The 27,314-nt window shown below is 43.0% G+C and overlaps 2 protein-coding genes across 3 annotated transcripts in view; both read right to left on the bottom strand.

Moving 5' to 3' along the window:
• Nucleotides 1–3,960, bottom strand: part of LOC109138266 (glycerophosphodiester phosphodiesterase 1) — a 6,756-nt gene extending 2,796 nt beyond the window's left edge. Inside the window, exons 1-5 of one of the 2 annotated variants that reach the window (XM_027285379.1) lie at nt 3,477–3,960; nt 1,673–1,848; nt 855–960; nt 551–643; nt 259–470 (exon numbers count right to left, since the gene is read on the bottom strand). In XM_027285379.1, coding sequence (XP_027141180.1) covers nt 259–470; nt 551–643; nt 855–960; nt 1,673–1,848; nt 3,477–3,737 — 848 coding nt within the window. In that variant the 5' untranslated portion in view covers nt 3,738–3,960. The remainder of the gene's footprint in view (nt 1–258; nt 471–550; nt 644–854; nt 961–1,672; nt 1,849–3,476) is intronic. The other variant, XM_027285378.1, reaches the window with a different exon arrangement.
• Nucleotides 3,961–4,110: 150 nt separating this feature from the next.
• Nucleotides 4,111–26,097, bottom strand: dnaaf5 (dynein axonemal assembly factor 5). Its single transcript, XM_019258014.2, has 13 exons — nt 25,494–26,097; nt 24,147–24,331; nt 23,863–23,987; nt 23,572–23,690; nt 21,733–21,965; nt 21,118–21,342; nt 16,840–16,983; nt 15,243–15,411; nt 12,502–12,649; nt 9,524–9,674; nt 7,905–8,061; nt 7,528–7,719; nt 4,111–4,646 (listed from the first exon to the last, which is right to left on the bottom strand). The coding sequence occupies exons 1-13, from the start codon at nt 26,029–26,031 to the stop codon at nt 4,501–4,503; spliced, it is 2,532 nt and encodes an 843-aa protein (XP_019113559.2). The 5' UTR covers nt 26,032–26,097; the 3' UTR covers nt 4,111–4,500.
• Nucleotides 26,098–27,314: the final 1,217 nt, after the last annotated feature.

Genomic DNA, 27,314 nt, shown 5'->3' with positions numbered 1-27,314 from the left:
TTGGAGTGCATTGCAAGGATTTGCAATTTGGTGCCTCTAAATTTCAGCAATGTACTGAAAAAGCCAGTTGCTGCTTATGAGGCAGTTTTGCATTTTGCTTTTAGTCATCATTTCTTTTATACTGCCATCGACTACACCTGATTTCTACAGTACAATATGAGATTATACGTGTACAAGAAAATGTCCCACCTAACATCTCTTAACTCCTATGAATTGCAGCTTTGTAATGAAAAAAAAAACAGATTTAATTTCACCTACAGTGAGATGAAGTCTTTCTGCACGAGGATGGCAGAGACTCCACAGAGCTTCCACAGTATGTGGTGGTGGGCCCAGTCCAACAATACATCCAGAACCCCTGTCCACATCTGACCCCATGACGACAGAGTCCGAGGAGTGCCATCGCGAAAACGGCTTAGTCTCCATGGACGGTGAGTGAGACCCGTGACCACATTGGGGTCAGTCTGACGCATCTGTGGACCGGACATCAGAATACTATCAGAATTAAAAAGAGGTTCTGGGTCTTCAGAAAGAAAGTCCTGTTTTTTATTACCTTGTAGATGACTTTGGGTTCAAAGGAGATAACAATGCTGGAATTATAAAGGACAGGAAACTTCCTGAACATGTCACGAAGTGCTGATGCAGCCTGGAAAAGAACATTTATTAATATTCCATAACAATAGGAGAATGGACCAACACGACTGAACATTATTTAGCAATCTCATAATAAACCTGCTTATTTAAAAAGATGGGTAGCTCAAAAAGAAGGCAGACAAAGTAAAATACTGCATCAAACGTGTTTGTAGGCTATCCCATATATTTATATATATATCATTTTAGGTCAGTATGTTCAGTACCTTATCAGGTTGACCTTTGACATCAAAGAAGATGGTCAGCTGGTGTCTGATGCATTCCTCCACTGCCTCCCGCAGAGTCGGGACCTTCTCACCACTGAACTTGTTCCTGTAGATTAAAGAAACCACAGCAGCTTTTTAAGGCAAAACGGAGGTAACATTCCTGTTGTGTCACACTTTCATAAGTACTTTTACTAAAAAGTAGCAATACCACGGTGTAGAATTACTCTGCTACAAGTAAAAGTCTGGCACTTTATCTTATAATCAAAATAAAGCGCTAAAAGTGAATGTACTAATTATGCAGAATGACCCTGTTCAGAAAATGTATATTATATTATCAGATTCGAATTATTAACACCTTCATGTGTTCATCATTGTAGGGCTACTTGTAATTATTTTTCATACTGCTTGGTAGCTTGTGAATTTCATCCTTATTCAGTTGTAGATTATATTTGGTTTTATTATTTGAATGAATGAAGTAACTAGTAACTAAAGTTGATGTAGTTGAGTAACAGAAACAATAGTTGACAGTAAATTGTAGGAGTAGGAATATAAACTAGCTGAGAAAAATGGAAATACTCAAGTAAAGTACAAGTAGCCTAAAGTTGTACATAACTTAAATTAATGTACTTAGTTACTTTCCACCACTGAAATTTGAAAAAAACAAAACAAAGGCAAATGAGCGTGTGATAAGGCAAATGATCCCTCATATAAAAACTATATTTCTACAACTTTTTAGAATGGAGTATTTCTCAGACACATTGTCCTTGGTTAATTTATCGAGGCATGAGGCTAAAATTAGTGTTTAATAGGGAGCATACTTGAGCCTGTGGCGAACAGCAGCATCCACTCTTCTAAGTTGGGCAAACTGCAGTTTGTTAACTGGTCCAGAGCTGTTGGTGGTGCGGTCCAAAGTCTCATCATGCATCAGTACAGGCACTCCATCAGCTGTGAAACTCAGGTCCAGCTGCACTCCAGTTGCCCCATTTCTACTGGCCTAAAGCCAGAGGTCACAGGGGGCAGAGAATATATATTTTTAAAAAGACAGCTTTCTTTGCAAAATGAAAATTTTCTGGTTTGAAACAACAGGAGGAAATGAGCCTACATACCGGAGAAGGTGTGACACAGTGAGTCAGATCTATTATTTAACAGTTTCTGTGGGCGGTGTACATATTCTCCAGTACTACAGACACGTGAAAAGATACTTTGTGTAATGTGAAAGATGACGGGAATAGAGACAAGCAATGCACTAAAATGGGCATGCTGATTTTATGCTGTTTCTAGGACACATGGTAGACCGAGTTAACAGACTTCATGTTTAAACGGTGACCGCTCCAGTTTTAGACAAAGACAATAACAGATTGACTCACAAGGACAGAACACCTCAGAAACAGCATACTGTGTGAGCCTCACTCTTTCTCGCCCATGCCTTTATTGTAAATGATCAGATGAATCACTCATTTTCATATTTTACTGGCAGCCAGTGGTGAAGCACCAGTGCCCACATATTATACAAGCAATTACTTGCTGACAACAGATCTGCACTTTTATTTAATAAACATTTGAATTCAGGATCTTTACTTGCTTTGGAGCGTTTTTAGGTTGTGAAACTTTTACATTAGTTTTTATTTTTACTTTACTAGCATCCTTTACTTTACGTCCACCATGTTAGTCAAAATATAACCATATGTCAATAGTGACACCTAGAGGGGGACTCTATGTTTGTCACCAATGGACCAAAAATCTGCCACATTTTGCACAGATGTTGCTGTTACAGTCAGTAACAGTACAGTAAATTTCAAGAACAAAACCTCATGGGTACTCTGCCTGTCAGAAGGATGAAAATAACAGTCAGTAAATGTTTGCACCTCTGACATCAACAGATATAGGCGCAACCCAGAAGTACTTTTCCACAATCAGTATAAAAAAAAAAGACTAGGTCTCCTCAACATCAGCATGATTGAGCTGTGATTACTGACACTGAAAGCAACACTGTTTGTATGTGTGAGTATGTTTTACAAAATCCAGAGCATAACTTATGTTGTCTATTTATAATATCTTTGGCACCACATCCAATAGCTGTGTACAAAAGGAGGTGAAATGATTGTTTGTTAGAATAAAAGAAACTCATCTGGATGTGAAGTGGACAGATGAGATGTGATATCAGAAAGACAATAGCACGAGGGACAGTGTGAGACAGAACAAGCACAGCTGACTCAGCACCTTCAGTTTGTAAAAAAAAAAAAAACCCCACCAGGGAACATTTACATATCTGTGGGTAATTGTAGGCTCCATCATAAAGATGGCATCAATATCAAATATATCAGGTGTTTTCCAAAGCCGATGAGCATAATGAGCAGCAGACATGCAAAGACTGTGGTGTTCTGCTTACACTGCAAAATAACTGGGACGTCACGACACGAAGCTATCAATACAATTATACAATTATTATCCCACAGAATCCCTTAGGGAATTGCCCAGATATTCCTTTTAGGACCTTATTGGCACTTGTGGTGCTCCAGATTTCTACAGAAATTAATTTAGCATTTATTTAGGTGTTGAATATCTGTCTTTAGCTCTCTAGTACACAGGGTCCATATTTTCTTTTAAACATCTGTCTGTCACCTCTCTGATCGCTGCCAAGGTGTTCTCCGGAGCGTCGTGGCTCCCTCCACGGTGCGCCACCACCGGGACGCCGCCTGATGGAGCCCTGGGCCGGAGGACGCGGCCGGCCTGCTCCGCAGGCACCGGAGGAAACCGGAACATCACCATGAAGACATAGAGGAATGCGGTGAGGAGGGAGGCCCCGGTGGCGCTCCTCGTCCCCAACATCACCAGCAGAAACACTGCCGAGAAATACACCACCTCATCCCCGATCTGCAGCATGATGAACGGAGGGTATTTATGTCGCGGATCGGACCGGAGGATGAAAGACTCGTTGTTTAGAAAGATGCCATGGACGGAGCTCTGCTGTCGGCACTCAGGTGACTACATGGTGGAGGGTCAGACACACAATACGACCAACAATCAGCACTTCCACCTGGATGGGAAGAAGGAGGTCGATGCTATCTATGTCAAGTTTAAAGATAACATAAAACTATTTAGAAACATCCGGTTAGAATATTCAAAATAAAAATGACACCTATCCTCAAGGATGTGTTACAGACATGCATTAGGTAAAAAAATGTTTTAACTTTTTTTTTTTTTACAGGATCTATGATTATTACTATTACATACAGTACTCAAAGAGGGTTTCATATTTAAAAGATAGTTTTTATTTAATTAGTATCTAAACATTTTAATAGTTGAGTCTTTTTTTGACAAAAAAATAAAAAATAAAATAGAATACACTTTTATTTTGAAGACAAAAATCACATGACCCAGCTTCCCTCAGACATCCACAGGAAGGGGATGCTGAGAGTGGGTGCAGAGATGTACAAAGAGATTGAAACATTTGAACACAACCACAGTGCATCAAAGATCTATTTGTTTTCATTCAACATCAGAACCAATACAATAACATAAATCAATGCAAAAAAAAACGGTAAAGGAGACACTGAAAAGTTCACCTAAAAAATAATAAAATGCACATCCATTGTATAATTTAACGTGGTCTTTGAATTAAGGCACAAACTTCACATCACTCGGGTCACTCTACTGTAGTCTCTGTGGGCAGTGAGCTGATGTGCTGGAGCAGCTGGTCGCAATACAGAGGACTCCTCTGCTTGTCTCTCACCGCCTCCACCTCCCTCCTAAGAAGTGTTGGGTGGACCAAGCTGCCTTTCCTCAGGACCTCTGGACACAAAACACGCACAGATACAAAACCCAAAGACACAAAACAGAGAGGAGTCAGCACTCGGGATATGAAATGAAAGAGGACTCAAATAAAAGAGGAAATATTCAACATTATGTACCAAAAGTACATAGTCGTCATGCAAAACTGTAGTAAGAAGATTGAGATAGATAGATAGATAGATAGATAGATAGATAGATAGATAGATAGACTGATTTAAGTTCACTACAGTTTTTAGTTTTTAACCTAGTGTACAGGCAGATGCATACTCTAATCTGATGTTTTCTGCAATAAATTCAAAAAGCAGTCAGCAGATGGCAGTGATGCGCTGCACCACATCAACTCTGCAAGTCAAACACTGTCTCCTTCCACTGGGAGGTGATGATACTCTGTTCAAATCCTTTCCTCCCATAGTTCCCACACCTTTTGCTGATTTTCAGAGGTAATATTGAATTACTTGAATTGCTGTCATCGGGTAAATGTTTCGGAAACCACAATGCAAAAGTGCTGCTCTCGTGGTGACATGCCGTCACTCTGTATGAGTTAGCTCATGTAAACTCACCATCTGATACCTGCCTTTGTTCTTCACGGAGATCGAGGGGATTTTTAGCTTTTGTGTATACTGTGCTCAGCTGGGACACAGGTGGGGTGGTGGGACTTTGAATTAAAAGGAGAACAATGATGACTTGTGAGAAGTGAGTTATACCCGTGCCAACAGTCTGTGTGATTGAGCAGGTAGCAGCCGTGCTGGTGGGATTATCAGGGTGGAGAACTGAAGGATTGAGAGGAGGGATGTGGAGGGGGAGGAGGATGGCAGTGCTGTCCATCATGCTGTCAGGACATGCTGCAGACATCAAGCCACTTCACAGATATGCGTTTGAAATCCAAGAAGCATAAGAATGGGATCAACTATTAAAAGGAACAAAGAGATAGAGAGGAAGAAAGAGAGTGGGGAAGGGGAATAAAGAAAGCTTCAAACAGAGCCATGCATGAGACTGAAGAATGCTTTCACATTTGCGGGACAGGCGGTTGTAGGTGCTGTCAGATACAGGCGATCACTCAGCAAGATGTGAGGTCATCTCATTTCACAAAGAGACTCCGAGCTGTCTACGAATCTACTGTATTTCATGGGGGATCATGGTTTGAAGGATTGAGCTATGAACAACGGCTCATATTTGTGTCTATTCTATAGATGGTGTAGATAAGCTGACACACTCTCTAAGGCTGTACCAAATGCTCGTACTGAGCTTGGGAGGAGGGCATTTGGATACTCTGCACCCTCAGACTTGAATATTTTACCGAATGTGTTAAAACTCTAAGATCTGATTTCTTTGAATGCTTTTAAATCCATATTAAAAGACCTATAGACTAAATCATTCGGGTGTCATCTTAACTGATGTTGTTGAATTCATGGCTTGTATTGTACTTTTATTATTTGTCAAGATTGCTATGCTGTGTGTCTTGTGTGCTGCTGCCTATCTTGGCCAGGACTCCTTTGAAAAAGAGGTTTTTAATCTCAATGGGACCCTTCCTGATTAAATAAAGGTTAAATAAATAAATAGGCACCAGGCTTTGGCTAAAAGAAACACTGAAAATCAACCAACTAATTGGCATAATTCATGGTGTGTAACTAATTGCCAAGAGTGTGAGTTAAAGATAAATCACAGTTGCACAGTCACAAAAAAGACCCCTTTCATGTTGAACTGGAACAGAATTACAGGATAGTTTTTCAAAGACAATCCTGAACTACCAGAAATAGAGACATACAATATGTGGGCTTTGGTTGGTTCATTAAGTTGATTTACATGTGCTCTGCCTTCTGCATAAACAGTTACAGACACTTGATAACCAATGGCAACAACACAAATCCTTATTGTCCTGCCCCTGTCTTGCAGGGCTAGAATTCATGGTATGGAAGCCATTGCTGTATCTGGTGAGTGTGTGAATGCCATCTCCACATTTTTCCCTCTCCTTCCCTCTATGTCTAGCCATATGAAGATGAGAGATCCCATAGCGAGGCCTCTCATTGCTGGCTTAAGCATCAACGCTCACCTGCGTCCTGTCAGAAGTAATGACAGCTAACATCCATGAGAGTGGGAGAGAGTGAAAGTCCAGAGGAGCTCAGCCTCAGTTACACACTTCAAAATAAGGCCCCTCAGACTTTCCACTGATACATGAATAAAACACAGCCGTGAAGCTATGCCATCACAGAAACCGATGCCTATGAGAGGAGTAAGTTAGATGCGCAGATAAAAGATAGAGGGATTAAGTGGAATGTGTGTGAGGACAGATGTGGAAGGGGCACCCATGTGGTTGTCATTAGGCAGAGATTGCGGGTACAGTGTACCCCAGGTGTACCAGCAGGGGAGTTATACAGATATTAGGGCTCACATATCAGCCTGTGAAGTGTCTCTCTCAGGTGGGTGCTTATTCGTATCTGGATCTTGTGTTTCACACTTGAGGGCCACCTACAGCGCAGCCTCTGAGAGCTTTGGCAAGAGGGAATTGCTTGAAAGTTGTGATGAATTGTGTGGAAAAGAAGGATAACAGAGAGCTTTGAAATAAAGAATAGAGGGGATATCTTCTGGCAATGTGCCAGACAATATTCTTCTATTTGACAGAGGATACCCTCTAATTCCTCTCATCTCTCTGTGAGTGTCTCAGACACAGCAGACTGGTCTGGTGAGCATCATAGCTGAACTTCATCGTCACCGCACATTCAGCCATCATCAGCAATGAAAATGTCAGATAATCAAGGTCATTATCACCACATACCATTAGGACATGGTTCATAACCTTCTGTTAAGCCCTGTCATTAACAGGCTATCAACACTCTATGCTCATCTCCAAGGTTGCAGATTCAAAGACCTCACCCACTCTCACCTAGCACTTGCTCCTGCACTGAGCTGTCAGGGTCATCCAGGTGCAGGAGGAGCTGCTGGAAGAGGAACTGCAGATGAGGGGTGCAGAACTCAGGGTTGTAGTCTTTGGTCAGGCTGGTCAGCCACAGCCCGAGGGCTTGAAGGGCAACGCTGCGCACCTCTTCGCTGCTGTCGTCCAGGCGCTTCAGAAGCTCTGTGGAAATAAGACAAAAAAATCTTTGGTTGATTTTACTGTAGTGTGGGTTAGTTGCTTGAGTGGACTGAGTAGTGTGTGTATATTAGCTAATTTCAGACTTTCAGACCAAACTTTACAACATTTGCTTTCAGTGAGTCGCTACTTCCCAATAGTGAGGGTGCAAATTTTCTTATTTTATTTACCGGGGTAGATCTTGTTGAGGGCCTCAGGGTGCAGACTGGTTCCTATGAGTCTGACTGTGGTAGACAGAGAACGACAAGCCAGCAGTCTGCCCATCTGAGAGTCTTCATCCAGAGCCGACAGCACCAGGGGGATCAGCTTCTCTTCCAGACACAGCAGCTGTACACAGGAAATAAATGTCAATGACAGGCTGAAAGTTGATGTCTTTAATTCAAACTCACTAAGACAATTGTCTGTAGCTTACAAAAAAGGATCAGACAAAAAACAGTGTTTTTGTGTAGTTTCTCATATAGACCACCACAATGGTGAAATATCACCTGAAGCATGACGGATTGACATCAGGTTTAGATCAGGTTGTAGAGACACACAGGCATGGAGCCCAATTTCAGAAGTCTAGTGAAGACCGATGTTTTCATCACACCAACAGATGAGAACCAGAGGAAATGGACAAACAAGGTGAGGCTGAGCACACCAAACCACAGGCCAAGAGGTGATGGCTAAAACCTCTGTCATGCCGTCTGTTTGCTATTGAAACCGTGCAGGAGGAACAGTAAAAGAAAAAAAAAAGAAACGAGGGGAAGGCATGAAAGGAGACAGAGGGAGGAGGAAAATTTGGCAGAGAAGTGATCCGGCATTACATCAGTGACAATCTGAAGGTGCCAAGTGTAACTGGAGCTGCTAATTGTTTTCACAGGGAGTCAAGAGGAAACAATGTCCTTCTAAATGAAAGGCTGATTTACCCGTGGAAATACACACATAACCTTCTGTTGTTATACACATCAGGACATGTTGTTCATTTCATTTCAACTCTAACCTAATTGTGAACCCAAACTTGGATAGTAATACGGCCCTATTGAGTCACTGCTTTTCCAGGGTTTCTACTTTTGTCAGGACGTTTGGGCTCCATTAGATAGTAAAAGTCCAATCACACACCTACACCCACACCCACGCTCACATTGTCCCCCAGCTGTTTGCTTTGCCTTGTAGTTAAAGACGTGTGAATAGAAGAGGTGTGTGAGCCGGTTTCAACTGGTCACTCTGAACACGCGAGGGCAAACACAGCCAGATGTGCGCGTGCGTGTGAGCACACATACTGTAACTGGGCACATGCTCCGACAGGCAGGTGCAAGGGCATGTCCTGGTGATAGTTTCTACCTATAACAAGGGCCCAGAACAGTGAAGGCATTGTTCCTCAGGGACAAAGGTATGTGAACCCGCTTGCCCCCACGTACACCTGCTACCTGACATGGCCAACTCTTTCAGCCAAGGAGAGAAAGATGGCGGATGTATTATTTTCCTAAATGGCCAAGTGGGACCATCTATTTTGATGTGAAATGGACAAAACAGAAAATTTGAAGGAAATGTCAACTCCTGGAGGGTTAAAAGTATGCACGATCACATCTTTTCCTTTACAGCTGAGTCAATAAGAAGTGTTTCTGCAGATTGGGGAGTAGTAGTTTGTAGTACTGGAGACCGCTCATATCCGGTGTTCACTTCCAAAGCTCACGAGTCCCTTTGCACAGGTGGAAATAGATGTAACCAGTGTGTCATACTGTGCCTTTGTACAGGCAGATGGATTTGTAGATGTCATGTGTGTGTGTGTATGTGTGTGCGTGTGTACCTGTCCAGGTGTGATGGCCCCTCCATGCAGCAAGGCCAGCAGGCAGCTGAGGGCTGAGGTGCGGACGGCAGCAGCAGTGCGACCTGCATGCCACACTAGGTTGGGAAGCAAGACGTTGCACAGGAACTTCTCGGACTCTTTGCGGAAATGCCTGGAATGAGGCAGAGAGTAAAAATATGGAGACACTGCATGTATGCATTTTCCCACACTTGTTCTAAGGCGAAAGGGATGAGGAGGGGGTAAGGCAGTGGAGGAGAAGCAGGAGGCGAGGTCTACAACATCTGGGTGTTCTCCTTTCCCTTCTCGCTCAGTTTTTTTTACACTGGCTTAGGCCCTCTGACATCCTCTCACACACTACCAGAGCCCTAATTCCACCAGCTCTTGTAGCTGCCTCTATAGCCTCTGGCTGTTCAGCTGGTGTCACAATAAACTTGTCTTGATGTTTGATAAAGTGTGCTGTAATGTTTCACCGCCAGCAGGGGGAGACTGTGTGCCACTCAAACAGCTGTGCCGCTGCTTAAGCTCAGTCTCTTCATCTTGACAGGTGTTGAAAGCTCATCATGAATGACGCTAAGAGATGGAAAGACATATTTCCACATGACAGGGATGATTTCCAAAGGAAAAAAGAGTGGGACTTTCACTTCGTTGCAGACGCGCACAAATGGAATTTTGACTTTACACCTCATGGGTCTCCACAGACAGTGGAGCTGTCTATGTTTCCCCAATGGTCACAAAGCAGCTGCAGAGCGAACAACACTTTCTCTCACAGCACAAAACAGCAGAAAATCCACATCTTAACAAGTAATGGAGTCTGTCATCAAGTAAGACTGCACAGGAATTTAATAACATTGATGATCAGATTTCTCCAAAATTGTTTTATGATCTTATCATGTACTAAAAATTGTCTTGCTCAAAGAACCGATTCAAACAAGTTATTCAAATTTCAAGGCCATTTTTGATACATCATCCTTTAGTTTACTGTTACTCACACAAGGGAAAACACATTCGGAATGAGGAGGAGGAAGATCTCCCTCCAATAACTTACATAGCAATTTTTCTTGTTTAATGTCTGGAAAGCTGAAATTAAGAACAAAGACAGATACTGTGTGCATCTCCCTTGGCAGCGGCACATGATTTTGGCCTACCACAACCAGGGAAAAAAAAAAAGGATGAACTTTCATTTCTCACACATCACCTTCTACTTAAATTTCACATCCAGCTTTTTAATCACAGCACAGAAATCCACATGAAACAAAACATTATGTGTGTGTCTGAGTGAGGATGAAAGGCACTTGCATGTACACAAACTTACTTTCCCTTTCTACTTGTTCTATGGCGGAGCTGTCATTATCTCATTTTGGTTGTAGAACAAAGGGAAGAGGTTTTCTCTATGACTATCATTGTCCTTTTGATGACATATAGCGTGTGTGTGTGTGTGTGGATGTGTGTGTGGATGTGTGTGTGTACATGTGTGGGCTATAACCTCCTGAGTAAAAATCAGGTCATAAATCATGAATGGTAGGATGAGATGAGCATGAATGGAAATATTATGGCAGACCACACAACCCTTCATACTGTAAGTTAAGCATTTGGTTTGAAATCTTTTGAAGGTGTAACATGATTTCTGTCTCCTGATAGTCCTGTGATAACTAGAGATACAGCCGAGGAATGAGAGAAGCAGTTAGCAGCACAGGTGGCCATGCTGGGAGCGCTGGGAGTGGGGAAGAGACAGAGGCGTCTTTTGTCTAAAATGCACATTTATGGATAAAATAATCTGATGAAAGCTGAAAGCAAAGTTCCAATTTCCACGTTTTTGGCAAAAGGTGGCAGAATGTTTTGGCTTAAGAACACTTCCTTTTGTTTATGCAACATTTTTCCCCCGATATAGGATATTATTTCGTCGTCGTCATTCTCCTTTGCACTGCTGCCAGGCCCATGCCAAAGGCACTTTCAACTTCTCTATACACAGAGATTATCAGTGTATCCCTCATAATAACAAATGGAAACACCTACCAGCCCTCATGAACCTTTTGGCTGCTGGACTAAGGTTAGTTACACGCTGCACAGACATCTCAATGGCAACACCATGGTTGGGATTTGTCTGTCTGATCGAAAGGAGCAGCTGCTATGATTGCTGGGAGCTGGAGAGGGCCTCAGGCTTAATGCATTCCCTCAGATTAGAGCTCTGAGCCCAGGCTGAAGGCTGCACAGCTGAGGGCATGAAAAGGGGACCCTGGAGGGTGAGGGGGGCGCTGCAAAGAGGAAGCACCCACAAACAGAAGCTTCTCTCTGGGTGTCAGACATCTGTCCTATCCTTCATCTTTCATCAGTCAATAACCATTCAATGGTGTTACTGAGGAGCTTGCATGCTGGGAAGTGATTAACTAATTTGAATTGGTCTCTTTGGGAGTATCTGTGAAAGAATATTAATTTAAAAATTCAAAGACTCCTTGTGGTGAGTTTGTAATAAGACTTATCATTTATGAAGTATGATAAACTGTATCACACCTGGAATATACACCAATGATCTCGTCACATTACCTTACCTGAATCAACCAAAATCCTATAAAAGCTGATGGGATAATAATGACCTCATGGAAATACACTGTTGTGTTTTTGCGTGTGTGTTCATAATTATGGTCCCTTGTGGGTGGGGTGCTAATTTGCAGATTAATGGGAGGTAAAGTCTAAGAATAAGAGCTGTGCTAATAATGATGACTTGGAAAAACTTAGACTAGTCGAAACCAAACAACGGGGTCTGAGTTTAAAGCTCAATGTAACATCTTGCAGTGTTGAAATGGTGGAAAATAACCTGCAATTTAACTGCTGTGTGTCTTTGTTCAGATTAAAACATTCAATAGCTTCTGTTTAACAGAAACAATTCCTCCTTAAGTTTCTTTCATATATAAATAACTGGATCTGTGTGTGTGTGTGTGTGTGTGTGTGTGTGTGTGTGTATCGAATAGTGTCCCTCTCACCCCTGGGAATCCAGTGTGCTGGCTGCATCCAGTAGCAACTTAGCAAGCATTGTAAAGATGCTCATCCTCATCTCTGGGTCTTTGTCTGATTGGAGGGAGCAACGAAGCAGAGGCATCAACTGGCTCACAAACTCCCCAATCACTGGACCTACAGCAAACACACAATTCTGCATTACGTTAAGTTTACAGTGTAGATACAGACAGAAAATATGGGGAGAAATGGGACACCACATACAACAGAAGTCTCTGACCTGAATTAAACCGGAAATGCTGTGGTTCTATGGCATGTGTCTTAACCACCAGGGCACCGGATGCCCACCCTATCGCAATATGATAACATTGTAATTGAACCAAATGTGTTCAAAGCTACACAATGCAGCCTTGGATTTCAGTGTCATTTCAGCAGTGCTTCTTTGTTTGAAGTCTCCCTAACTATGCCACATTGCTAGGTCAACAGCCCTTCATTCTGTAACCACTCATTTTCAGCCTAACCACTCAACACTAAACCTATCCTTAAAAACTTTAGTGCTCTTTTTCAGAGAGAATAAACTTTCATTTATGCATTTTCTTAATTCATCTTTGTCAGGACTGACTGACAAAATAAAGCCCACACACACACACACTTAAGACTTTTTATGTTGAGCACTGACCAGAGGGCTTGAGTTATTGAGACCTCAGTGGATTGGTGAGACAGTGACACAGAGCTCAGAGGAAATGAGACATAAAAAAGAGTGTTTACATGCAGGAAAAATGAGAAACTCTCAGTGCACGAATTCCCAGTTACACTCATGCCCACACACACCCACCAACAGTCTGACTGCATGTTTACAGAGCTATATTTAGTCATCTGTGTGTATGTGTGTGTGTGTGTGTAATAAGTGATAAGTGTCCATGCCCTGTTTGGACTCTGGATTGTACAGACATGAGAGGAGACAGAGGAAATCCTGAGAGTGCCCGAGGGTGGCGGCCAACTTCATGAAGAGATATGGGAAAACAGAGACCTATTTCATCCAGCGGGAATGTGTGAATCAACGGGTGTGTCGTTAAACAAGAGGTGTTAGGGGAGATGTCTGCAGGTTGCCGCACACCAACTACGGATACAAGAAGTGATTTCACTACATGAACAGAGACATTTTCACACCAGCTAAAGAACAAAAGACTGTCCAGAGGATATGAGAGGGCAATAATTATTCTTGTCTCCAACAAACACAGATAGAGTGTGCGAAGAGCTGATGAGCAAGCGAAATGTGCAATTCTCAGTTGTCAAATTATCTACCTTCAATTGTTCAGCAGAGGGACGATTTCCCTGAATCATGTTCACATCAAACAAACCAGCCACCCGCTGTCTATTTGGCTGCCCGTAATAAAGTCCTTAGGTCCTGTTAATAGACCAAAGATTAATTCTGTAAAAATTAAACCTAGGGAAGCTTAGAGCAGCATTCAACATGCACAAATAAAACACACACACACAGAACTTCAAAGTAGCCTTGATCCAAGGGAAGGTCAAGAGCAGGCGGCTGTGGTGCTGTTTGATGTAGTGACCTGCATGGGGATCACTGAGTGGATTTAGAATGGACTGGTCAGTTAACCATGGGAGTGTGTGTGAGAGTTTGTGTGTGTGTGTGTGTGTGAGAGGGGGAGGGGTGGTTAGAGGGGTACCCAGCTGCCCAGTCAATTACAAAGAGACGGGATGGAGGGAGAAAGAGATGGAGATGAAAGTGTGGCACACGGAGGTGCTGATGATAGAGGATTACATTGTAAAGAGGGAGGGAGGCAAACAGCACCAAAGACAGGGTCACAGCTTTTTAACCCACTGCACCCCTCCCATACATATACACAAGCACACACTAACCCCTCTAGACAAGGTTAAAGACACAGTGGCTGACTGACAAACAGAGGGAAAGACAGAGATTTACAAAAGTCAGCAAGCCCACTGGTGCTAATTTTTCTGTGTGGGTACGTTCGACCATGAGCCTCTCTGCTTTGATAACAGAATATAACAAAAAAATATTCCACTGGGTTTCTGAGTGTGGGTCATTGATGGGCATCTCTCTTGGACAATACCAATGGAACAGCATGCATCCACGAGGCGTCAAACAAAAAAGTCAAATGGATTTTAACCTTAAACAGTGCGGCATTTGACAGGCCTCCTATCTATCAAGCAGTGCGACAATCGTTTCGACCACCACTGACACATACACGTCCGACTGTTGAATGACTGTGTAGCTCTCAGGAGCATTGTGGGACTAGGATGCCTTTTCCTGCTTTTCCAAGTGCAGGTACTCGAAAACGACAGATTATAAACAATTCCAAAAAACTATTCAGATCCTTTGTACAAGAGAGAGTCTTTGCTGCTGCTTTGACAGCTGCTGGTTTTGATGTGCTGCCTTGATGACAGATCATGTATGAACAAGACGAACGGCTTGATGCCTAAAATATGATGTAATGTATGTCTGAACAAGTTGAGGAAAAGAACGGCTTCACAAACCACACCATGAAGTAACGTTTAACAAAAAACACAAAATACATTACACAGTTTCAGTGACTCACTGGGATGAAATAGACACAAAGAGCATGTTCAGACAGACTGATGTAGTGATTTTCTCATCATTAACAGGCAATTTCTTTTCAAAACCTTACCATATTTACTTAGACCATTACTGGTCTCTATATGTGCAAACTTCAGCACCTGCTGTATAATTTGGCATATGTCTTGTGCACATTCAGGCTTCATTTCTCACCTGATTGTATGACTATGATATTCAGCTGGAGTCTCTGTGGGGAGTAACTGGACCAGGTGTTGACAGAGGCAGCCAGCCAGTCCAGCAGCTGGCCCATATGTTGTCTATAGAGTTCCATCCTCGAGTCCAGGCCTTGCACCTTACACAAGAGCTGTGCACTCTCCAAGGCCTGAGGGAGAGAAGGAGAGGTAGAAGAAAATGATGTCAACATGTCTAACTTTCAATCTTTAGTCAAAATAAGAAGAAGAAAATTGGGAGGAAGACAACAGAGCGGAGGGTATTGTGCACAAGTTCAACAATTACATCTGTTTTCTTGTAATTTCAGAAATTCTTCGAGTCATGCTCAAATGGGAGCCACAAAGCACATCATGTGAAGTCATGGGAACAACAACACTGCAGACATGACAAGGTCTTACACATAAAACCACTTAGAAACAAAACCCCGACAGATACACAGGATGTCACAAAGGCACAGGAACCGACAGAAACACACAGACACACACATGCACGCACATACACCAATAAAGCTGAGCTGGGAGGAAAGGGCAGGAATGAGAGATAGGAGAGTAAATAATTAGCTGACTCTTTAGGGCAGGGGAATTGACCTTAAGGGCACTTCATAGCTCCCTTCATAGTCCCTCAGGGATGCACGGGGACAGAGACAATGTCTGAGTCACAGATCGGCCCCTTCAGAAGAGAACTAGACAACCCTGAGCTGTCCACTGATGGGAAAGGCATGCCCCTTTTCTGGGAAAACAAGTAATGCTTTTCCTCTGGGTCCGGGAATGCCCAAGGCCATTCTCACCCTCCCTCTCTGTTTCTTAATCCATTCCTTCTCATCTCTTCTCTAACACTGCTCCCTGTCTGGACATATACACCGATGCAGACAGACGTAAACACGCACACACAAACTCTTGGCCCATGTGGTGTCTGGTAAGCATTGGTGCCAATTCCTTCCCGTTCCTCTCCCTATCATTAGCCTCCTACGGCGACAAGCAGTTAGGCGACACGCTGGCCTCAGACACTGCTGGCTTCACTTGTCACTGTTCCTGTGTGTCCCTTTGCATTTGGAGGATGACCACATGTTTGTTACTTGCACATCATTTGGCTGTTGTGACCTGAGGAGATGTTATGGAGTGACATATGGGGGCGATGACACACACCTGCTACAAAACACAAAACTCATCTTTCCCCATCTTCCTTTTTTTCCTCTCTTTTTATGTCTGTCTCTCTTTTTCCCCACCTTTTACCCGCCTCCTTTCACCCAGGACTGGATTTAAAGTTCCACTCCAAAGGTGCAATTTCAGCTCCCCTGGCTAAGTGGGTAATTATACTGTCGGCCATGCCCACTTTGAACTTGTACAAATGCTCACATACCTCAAATAGCTCCCTTGCTTCATAAAACCTGCCTACCTTTCTAATAAAAAGGATAGAAAACTAAAATTGAAGGGGGAACAAAAAAAGGTGTCTTTCAAGGTAGAAATTGAAGAATTATGCTGGTTTGCTCACGTGGAGCAAAGTGATGGCAGAACTGCAGAGAGGATATATCTGGCATGGCGTTTTCATGCTTATGTTCATTCATACATGTTTTTTTCACCTTTTCGATGAGATGTGGCTCGGTGGAGAGGCTTTGGACAGTGATCAGCACCTGCAACACCTGCAGGCTGACCGAACCACAGTCTGAGTCACACTGATGCAGCAGCACATCCACGCAGGTCAACAACTGCTCCAAGTACATAACCTGGAAAAGAGGGAGAAGTCTTGTAAGATTGTCCTGTCTGGTTAAGAGCAGATGTGCACCCTGTGAGAAGGATTCGCCTTGAACATTCACCCCATCTACTGATGAACCCCCTTGCACTTCAGTCCTCATGGTCACCTTTTTCTGATGCATTCTCAGTCCCTCTACACTTTCCACACACCACCCACAATAACTTGGAGTGAGAACTTTCCATCTCCACACATGAGCGTGTGCGAGATTGCTGTCACTTGTCAGCCAGTGTTGTGGTGAGCTCATGTTTAGACAAAGACCTGCGGCCCAGGCTAATTTCTATGCCATCAATAGGATCGTGGCCTCTTTTCCTGTTTCCTCACAGCCTGTCATTAGGGCTGGGCGAGGGGGGGAATGGAAGGTGTAAATGTGTGTGTGTGAGAGAGAGGAGAGAGAGTCAGAGAGTGTTTTTGTATGTAGAGGGTTGAGAGCAGGTAAAGAGTCCTCCAGGTATTTGGTTTGGTTGGGTGATGAGGAGTTGGGTGAAACACTCAATGCAACCTCCTCATATGCTCTCTCAAAAAACATACCCAGCCACACACACACTGAGCTTGACTGACAAATACCACAGGTCTATCACTAGGGGGCGCACCTTTTCACAAATTTGTGTAGCTATAGTAGAGCGCAGCTTGGCATTAATTTGGAATGAAAACAAGTGTTAAGCCAAGTAAAGATGCTCAGAGCATTCAGAGAAGCCAGGGCTTATGAGGAGGAAGGAGAGGTGAGGGACTTCCAGTCTGCGAGACACATGAGCAAATGTTTTTATTTTGCAATAGAGTGTTGAGCACACTGGGGGAAAAAAAGCTGGTTGAACGCATCTTGAGTCCAGGGTGCAGGTTAAGTGTACAAACACTTTTTTCCATAGGCATTCTCAGGCTAAACTAAATTCCCATGCAGCCCTGACTTGCCCTCATGTCTTCTGCTGATTATGACTGCTTACCCGTTGCACTGTGTGCGCTCCCGTTTGAATGTGTTCACACAGTCATTGATAGGGGAAATCCCTGCCTGTGGCTGAGCCATTCACTGGCACATAAACACAGCAGAAGCTCCAGGGAGGCAGTAGTGGAAATAACGTGACAAACAGTGGCAGGCACACACACACACACATTAGCGTTCACATACAAGGACTGGTATATTATACATGCCCAGAAAACAACCTTTAGGGCTGGCCAAGGGAGAGAAAGAGAGAGAGCGGAAAAAGTGGTGCAGTGTAATGACTAGGTGGACACCTGGAGCCAGGCGAGATACACCTGGTTTCATTGGCCTGGGCACGCTGCAGGGGCCTTGTTACACAGCGTGTGTGCATCTGTCCAACACTGCATACATCAATTACACACACACACACACACACACACGACTCAACTTTAAGGAGCCATTCCGGATTCCTATCCAGTGGGGAGCCCACCCCCCCCACAGCTACCGATGTTGCTACGGCAACAGGAAAACAAACACTGGCGGTGCACGGGATGTGGACCCCTTGCACTCAGGTAAAGTTTGCTATCCTGCCTTTCTTCCACCCCTCTTCATCTGTCCTTCAGTGGAGCAGGGAGACATATGCAGCTGGCATTCATGACAAAGGGCAAGCATGCAGAAGACACGCTGATGTAAGGCAGCACGTCTCTGTATTTAGCACAGTACTGGTGAGTGCAGAGGTTTCTCCATGCACAGATTAAAAGAGATGGAACCTCCTTTTCTCCATGTTCCTCCGCTGATCTGTTCATTTCCAGTTTCACAGAGACAGAATATTCACAATATGCCTGCAGTCCTTTCTTCCTCTCTGTTGAAGCTACCTTAACCAATTTACTCCAGCCCAGCAGATGTTGTGATGCTCCTGTCACCATGGCAAACCACAACACATCGACACTCAGCTGTGTAAAGGTGTGTTTGATGGTGGGGATTTGTTAATCCTCTGTGGAATACCCCTTTAAAAAGAAACCCGTATGTGATTCATAAGCAAATACTCCATATAAACTACACAAGGTACCTCAGAATACAGTGGCTTCTTTAACCACTAGCTCGCCTTTCATTTTCCCTCAAACCCTTGACATCATTTTGAGTTTATGACCAATATTTTTATTTTTCAGCAAGCATCTGTCATTTATTTTTGTAAGCTGTCTTTTTCCTTGACTGAAATAAAGAAAAGAAAACAAGGACTTGAAAGAGTCCGCGAGGGTAAGTCGTGCAGAAGTATCATATATCAGTTTCCAAATCTTCAGCATGTTCCCCGAACTCCCCACGGGGGCCCTGCAGTTCCCCCTGCCTCTGTTCACTTTGAAGATTATTTATACTTCATTTCTTAACAGGCTTCATTTTGTCCAAGTCAAACTTCACTTCTCCTTTCTCTCTGCCTTTGGTTCAAGTAGCACATAACTCACTCATGTTGGAGCAGAACTCACATATCTTTAGAGTTCTTAAGATGCCTTATTTTAAAAAGCATGAGTGTGCTATTTATCTTGGTTGTTTTGTGTGTCTGCAGGTAATTAAACCATTATTAAATACAAATGAATCAGTCCCATATGAAGGAGTGCTTACCAATGCTATAGATTGAGCAAATGTGTTGTAAGCAAGTGTGCAATATTCTGGGCCAGCTTTTCAGCACAGAGAGAAAGTGGGATGCAGGTGCTCATGTCTCTAGTGGTGTTATTTACAGCTACACAGTGATCTGGCCCTGCTCCCCGCTATGAACCCTGTCTGTTGTCGGAGAATGTTGCAGGTGCTTTGTCTGGGTGTGCTCTTGAATCGTAGCGTGCTATACGGTGCCCTGAGAAACAGAGACAGAGAGAATGACAGAGGGAGATAGATGGAGAAACAGACAGAGAGGAAGCAGAGGTCTGCCTCCATCTGTGCGACAACGTGTGACCGTCCCGTCCGGTTAGTTCTTTCTCTGGCTGACCCCTGCCGGATACTGATGAGGGAGGACAGAAAGGGGTCAGTTTCCCTCCACATTTATCAACAACCTTGACCAGACAGGCTTTGAAATTTCAGGGATTCTTTATATGGTGTGGCTGAACCACAGTCCGGTGCTGAGACCTTACACATGGTCATAAAAAAAAAAAACAAAGACTATGCGCTGCCTTGTCTGCTTAGAGGGGTCAGAGTAGCCATGCAGGGGTCACATGGAAATTAGTGGATTTTTGTTATTATTATCCGAGGGAGGAAATTCTTGCAGGCCTCAACTGGGAGGGGGATAGGGTCATGGGTATAGGTGAGTCAGTAGTGCGGCAGGATCAGAAAATAGCTCTCTGCCAGACAACTGTTATTTTGATTCTGAAAGGGAAACATATTTGGTGCAAGAGGAAAGGAAGCGGGGAAGAGTCTGCTCCGGACTCAATGGAATTTTTCCACTGGCCGACTCTTATTTGCTCAGAAACTCAAAAGGCTTTTTAAAAAATAATTTATTCTATATTAAAAAATAGTGATACTTGCAACACTGTGTGGACATATTTCACAGTTGCATGTGAGCAGAGTCATTTTGTTCATGGCCTTGAAATTTAAAAAACATCACATGGCCTGTCACTTTAGCAGGGTCGGCGTTTTAGAGAATTACTCAACAGTGAACCCACTGAACTCCCTGTGTACAGTAGACCTATTGAAAACTCTTGAAGACTCTTCAAATAAAGCCCTTTCAAGAGATGTGGCATCTTATCACGGAACCTATTTCCATAAGGGACAAATTGGGCAAGAAATATACACTATGCTGCACTGTCACTGCCAAAAATAAGAGTGTTGGGGTACACAGCGAGAGTAGAAAATGACCTTCTATGACACTGCCAAGATCACCTAACAAGACTGGAAAAGAAAAACAGCTGGTGCACACAGATCAGGAAGGAAAATCAAGACATGGCAACCTACGAGGGCACAGAAAACCTGGCAAACCTGTCATCAAAACAAGTCTGACTTTAATGTTTTAATTTAAACAGCAACTCTTTCCCGTTCCACAGTAAAACTTCAGAGGTGCTGCTACTCCACCAAAGCGACTTAGTTAACAACAGCACAAGGATGTGGTTCAGTGGGTGTGAATAGGACAGAGGTGAAGAACGGTCATTTTCAGGTAAATAAGTTAAAAACAGATCAACCACAACCAAAATCAAGCTTCTCTCTGCTGACCTGTTGATATTCCTGGCAGACGTCGGGCTGGGCAAGTGTGTTGGCGATCTGTTCGAGATGTGGTTTGAGGAGAGGTTTAGGGCAACCTCCCAGCACTGCGGCCAGCACCATGAGAGGGGTCCATGGGTGAGACGAAGAGGAGGGGGTCGTCACATGATCCAGTAGCAGCTTGAGGAAGACGACAGGAGGGACAAAGGTCCCCAATAGTTTAGCAGCTGCCAGGCACTAGATGTTGGTGCAGAGAGAGAAGGGAAGAGAGGGAAGAAAGACATGAGGCATGAGGGAGCGTGTGAGGATGAGAACAGGGAACAGGAAAGGCCTTTTTTTAATCTGCCACACAACAAAGATCTACAGATTCTTCATATAAACAGGTGCATCCCAAGTCCTTGAGCCCTGCCCATCCCAGTCTACTGAGGATAGTCACTAAAAATGCTGACTGTTCAGCAGATGTGTCCAGACGAGATTCCCTCTGGTAATAACCAAAATATCACAAAACATCCTTTACTGTGTCTGTGCTCAGGTCAAGCATTACTAAATGCAACACCTGATCCAGAAATAGGAAACACAGTGTGACAACATCCTGCTTATCTGATGACTAAGCTCTCTGGGACTCACATTGCTGACCACTTCCTTCTCTGTGTCCGTGCAGGCCTGGTAGAGGGTGGCCAGGAGAGGCTGCAGATGCTGGGTGCTGTGGTCCTCAGTGTGGAGCAGCAGCACAGAGAGCAACTGAGAGGTCCTGACCCGTGTGGGCACCAGCCAGTCAGTCACGTCGTGGGTAATGGCTGGCACCAGCCTGCCCAGGTTTCTCACCACAAGCTCTCTGCAGCCAAGCCCAGGACGCTCCACTGGAGGGGAAAATGAAGAGGAGAACATTTGCCTTTGCACACTTGTCAGGTTTTCTTGTCTCAGCCTGCGTAAATCTCACTTAGTTAATAAATTTCTTCATCTCTCAATAACAGTTATTTCAATGACACTAGTTAGAAAGAACCTAGCACCTTGCTGAAGCAGCAACATATTTTCTGGCTTAATTTCATCTATGTGGGATTGTTTGTCTTTTATGATAACTTCTGGAATTTTGTCATCTGTGAAAACAATAAATATCACTGATTCACAGATTTTCAAATGTCTGCTGACTTGGGCTCCAACTAATCACATTTTTAACTTTTTACGATTAAGATTTTGCCACAAGGAACTTGTCAGAGCAAGTGAAACACATTCTTAAATAGCCCTCTACATTTCAAATCCAGCATCTCGCTCTCCCGCCTCCCTCTGACCCACCTTATTCTCCTCCTATAGGCACACTAATGAGAGAGGAAGAGAGGACTAAAGGAATACAGAGATAAATCAGAGAAACACACTAAGACAAGACAAAACAAGCCCTGTTTCTGGCTGTCTTTCACTGTCTGACAGTGACCTCTTCACACTGGGAGGCCCGGCAGATTTATGATGCCAAAAAAGAGAAAGACAAAGAGAGGGAGAGAGACACTTCCTTTCCTGTACCCAGGCAGAGCTGTATTCATCAACATTGTCACATGTGTAGCTGTGGGACATGTATAGGAGGTTTAACCAAGATCCAAAGCCTAGAAACTGAACCCCCTGACACACACTTAGCCCGGCCTTATAGTAATGGTGACCATGTTCAGGTTCACACTCATTCCTGGCCCTGAGGCAGACACTTATCTTTCCAAGCCAGTGCCTGCCCTGAAAAACCATACACATACATAATTTTTACTGTATGTTATAACCTTAGACAGTTGTAATAAACAGAGATGATTTAATGCAGCAATTACATTAACATTCAAAGTAAATGTTAACTTTGACTGTTGCTGCAGGGATTTTATTATGCATGGGGAGAGGCCAGTACCAAGCCAATGCGCCTGGAAGATTTACTCTATTGTAACACTGGAATTCAGACACCAATTCTAAGATTTCGTCTGAATTAATACTTCAATAAGATAATCTTACAAGGTGTAAGAAGGCCTGGGCAGATAGACTGAGCTTAAACTGGATCCTGCAAAGTTTATTTCACTAGTAAAAAATCAGGTCTGTCTGGACAATATAGCTCTTCCATCACCCCGGTACAACATATAACACGCTTCTTCGATACTGGGTTAATGAAAAATAGCAACAAAGAGCTTTGGGTGGCTGGAGCAATAGTATCTTTCAATGGTACCAACCTGCCTGCATTCAGCTAATAATTTCCAAATAACTGGCGCAAATGTGGATATGTAAATATTGTGGTGATTGTGGCTGGTAGCTCCTGACAGTTAGCCAAGTGCCTTGCATGGTAACTTGACTAGCTACCATTACATCTATGACCCCCCCACCCACACAGAGTTTGATATCACGCAGTAACAAGTTATAAGACTTCTCTTTGCATCTGCTCTAGCTGATAGTGTGATTACCAGATCAAATAACTAAGTAGAATAAACAACGCCAACTGTGACTGACCTCCTGGTGGGTAGAAGGGAGGTGGGGTGAGGAGAAAGTCCATCTTGTCCTTGATGTCTTCCTCATTCTCCTTCTCCCACTGCGCGCCTGCCTGCTTCCATAAATCAGCTGCTAGAAATCTACAGACAAATGGTATTATTACTACAACATTATGCGCAGTATTTCACATACATGTTATAGTATTTAGGTGATCCTTGCTTTTAACATTAAACTCCCCCATGAGATATCTGTAAAATATGTGCATACATATTACTACGTTACATTGCATTATGAAGCAAAGAGTAAAGTTACCTTATTTCTGGAATCTCATCAGTGATGCTGCTCAGCAGGAGTGGAACGAGTTTGTGGAAGTAAGAGTATCTGTCTCTCATGTGAAGTAGCCAATCACCAACAACTACAGTCACAGCTTTTCTCACCTGGAACAAAAAGAGAGCAAATATTGTACAAGCTTCTCTCAAAGAGGTTGATTTCTCAAAACCAGAGGTAACACTTTTTTATTTATTTTGAAGACAAGCATAGGCCCTGGAGTAATATAATAAGCAGTATGTATTGACACACAGTGCTTTTAACCGAACCTGTGGTGAGTCGTCGAACAGTCTCTGTGCCAGGTGAGAGAGCACGTCGTCTATGTTTTTCCCAGTGCCGTGCTGAATGACAGCCCCAGTGGCTTCGATGACAGACACTCGTACCCGTGAGTGCTGATGAGAGATCGTCTGCATGAGAGGCTTTACCAGACTTTCAGCCTGCATGTGAAAGTGCTCTGAAGAGAAAGAAGTGAAATGCACTTCAGTACATTAAATTACTCTCCAACTGAGTGATAACATTGATTTAATATCAATATTGAGATATGAGATAGGTCCTGAGATTTTGGTTACCATAACATTATAATAATGCTTAGTTTTTGTGTTTTTAAAGGCTGGATTACAGCCCTGCCCTGAGAGAGTGTGAGAGGAATTAATACACACTTTTGTGAATTCATCTGACTGCCCATGCCGTCCAAAAAGAATAATTAGGAGTGACTGGGGCTTTTTAATTAGGCTCTTCAGTTTGGAACTTCCTCTTGGAGAATCTCTGAAAAATACTGGGGTTGAGGAACATAATTAGTGGTTAGCCGTGACAGAAAATGAATTACTAAAGCAGTGGTTTAGTCCATTTTAGAGGTTACAAGACATCCTCCTTTTTTTTTGTTTGGTTTTAGTGGATTTTTTTTCACCTCATCAGGAAATGATTGAAAATTATTCAGCTAGGACAATGAAACATAAAATGGTTGACCTGTGACAAATTATAGACATTGGCATCTGGGTCAAAGTTGATTGTTTGCAACGGTTGGGAACTGCTGGATCGAATGATTAATGAAAACAAATGATTTAAAGATGAATCGATGATACTTAGCTACCTAGATGAGACAGGTGAGATTTCAAAATGGAAGTCTGGCTTCTCTGACCGAAACAACAGGCTCAGTGAATGAAAGTGAAAAAATATTACAATTAATCAAAAGGAGATCACATAGAATATCCTAAATATGAGTTGATTAAAGAACTTAGTTTAGAGATACAGTGGAGAATTTTACTATTGACCCATTTTCCTAGTCAAAAACTAATAAATGCCTTAGGACAGACCTTTTTATGTGTGTGGTGTAGTCTGTAGTTATGTTACGTAGCAATCTTGGCTATTGTTGAGTGTCTATGGAATCAAATAACATAATCCTGATACCATAGGCATCCAGGGGAAGTTTTTCAAACAGTCTTAGACTTTGAAAAACCTCAGCCTTAATGAATTTACACAACCTCGTGGTTTATTTTCACTCCCTCGTGTAGCTGTGCAGCAAAGTGAGCTGCTCAATCGCCAAACATGTCTGCGTGCCTCGAAACCATGGCAACAGACTTTATCAACAACACCAAGAGAAAAAGGATTTCACGCACCCGGCACACACTTCGCAAACTTCACGGCGCATTTGCAGCTTTCTCGTTTGACATCTGGGAAAGGGTCGCCGATGGTTCTCTGCAATATGTTCATCATTTCGTTCAGATACGGCGCTAAGTGTTTCCCGCACACCTCCACCGACAGCGTCAACATCTCCACGGCCGACAGCCGCAGCTCCTCCGCCGGCTCCAGGATCTCTTTCTCCCCGAGCCTCTGAGCCAGGCAGGGCATGAGATAAGGCAGCGACTCCTCCGGTTTGGGGACACAGCGGATAAACTCTGTTATTACCGTTATTGCGGTTTCTCTGCATCTTTCCATCGGGTCTGACAGACATTTGAGGAGAGGTTTGAGGAGGGCAGAGAAGACCTCCTGCAAGACGCCGCTGGAAAGTCCTTTATCTACAGTCTCCCTCTTTATTAGCTCAAGAGCCCTCTTTCTTGTCGACTTGTTGTCTTCATTCAGACAGTTTAAATGTCGGGCGAGTCCTCTCAAAACTTCAGAGGCAGCATGCTCGTCTCCAGCCGCCATCGCTGCCATCTTTTCTTCCCCCCGCCTCACACTGTGGTCATGGCAACCTGCAGCTCCACGACAAACAAAAGACTGCTTTACGGCAGCGATCGATTCAAAAATGGCAAACTTTATTCTCATTCACAACAATTGTTAATCCAAACAAGGTGATCCTACGATATTAAAAATATAAAATAATTACCTTTCAAAATTATTAATAATTATTATTAAAAAATAGTACAACATACATACAATATAGGATTATTACATACAATTTACAAAATCAGAATCTTAAATACTTTATTTAAATTACTTTATTGAAATAGTTTTTGTTACCGCAGCTCCTAAACGGTAAGTGAGATAGTAAGTGATAGCACGAAAGCAATAGCAAGAAACAAAGCTTTAACAATATACACCTATAAGATATCATATTTTAACACTATATACACATGTATAAATAACAGTTAAACAAAACCAGTAACAGTAAAATAAAATAAAAACAAATAACAGTGAACTATGCAATATGTAAGTCCAAAACCTTATAAAGAATTTAGTCTTTGAGAGACTGTACAGAGAGAAGAGGCACTGACTGTATAAAGTGCAATATGCATGCATGAGTAAATTGCACTTATTTATTGCACAAGCCAGTTCGATAGCTACTGGACTTGACTTGGAGTGTGAGATATTTTGAGGGAGGAGTTTTAGAGGCTGATGCTCACAGGTAGGAAAGACTTCTTGTGTCTCTCTGTGGAGCATCTTGGTGCCAGCAGTCTCTCACTGAAGGTGCTCCTGAGTCTGTCCAGCACCTCATGGAGTGGGTGGGAGTCATTGTCCAAGATAGCCCGCACCTTAGACAGCATCCTCCTTTCCAACACCACAGTCAACGAGTCCATCTGCACCCCCACAACATCACTGGTCTTACGAATTAGTCTGTTAATCCTGTTGGCTTCAGCTACCTTCATACCGCTGCCGTCTTCATACAGCAGTCTTATTATCCTCTGTGACATCTAACAAAACAAAACAAAAAACAGTGGATTACTGGCCTGAGCTGGGCAAAGTGGGGAAACAATTCCTTTAGTCCGTTTGCTCAATGTTTATAGTAATTATGGTATCATTTAATAAAATACATTTAATCCCAAATTGTGTGAATGACCTTAAGATCAGAATCAGAAAAAGCTTTATTTCCAAGTACGATTTTTACACATACAAGGAATTTGTTCTGCTGTCGTTAGTGCATGACAAACATTCTCTAAACATAAACAATTAAACATTAAAAATATAGTATGTTTTAAAAGTAAAAAGAGCAGTACAGC

Source organism: Larimichthys crocea, chromosome XII (assembly GCF_000972845.2).
Source record: "Larimichthys crocea isolate SSNF chromosome XII, L_crocea_2.0, whole genome shotgun sequence".
In the NCBI taxonomy this organism is placed as follows: Eukaryota; Metazoa; Chordata; class Actinopteri; family Sciaenidae; genus Larimichthys; species Larimichthys crocea.
The sequence above is the reverse complement of the archived record's forward strand: the minus strand, read 5'-3'. Positions and strand labels throughout refer to the sequence as shown.

What these genes read in the sequence shown, in the direction of transcription:
- dnaaf5 (XM_019258014.2), bottom strand. Translation starts at nt 26,031, where the DNA reads ATGGCAGCGATGGCGGCTGGAGACGAGCATGCTGCCTCTGAAGTTTTG. An exon ending in GATGAGATTCCAGAAATAAG is followed by an intron (nt 23,691 to 23,862) that starts GTAACTTTACTC and finishes ATTTGTCTGTAG; the next exon opens with ATTTCTAGCAGCTGATTTAT. An exon ending in CCTCAACAAGATCTACCCCG is followed by an intron (nt 7,720 to 7,904) that starts GTAAATAAAATA and finishes TTATTTCCACAG; the next exon opens with AGCTTCTGAAGCGCCTGGAC.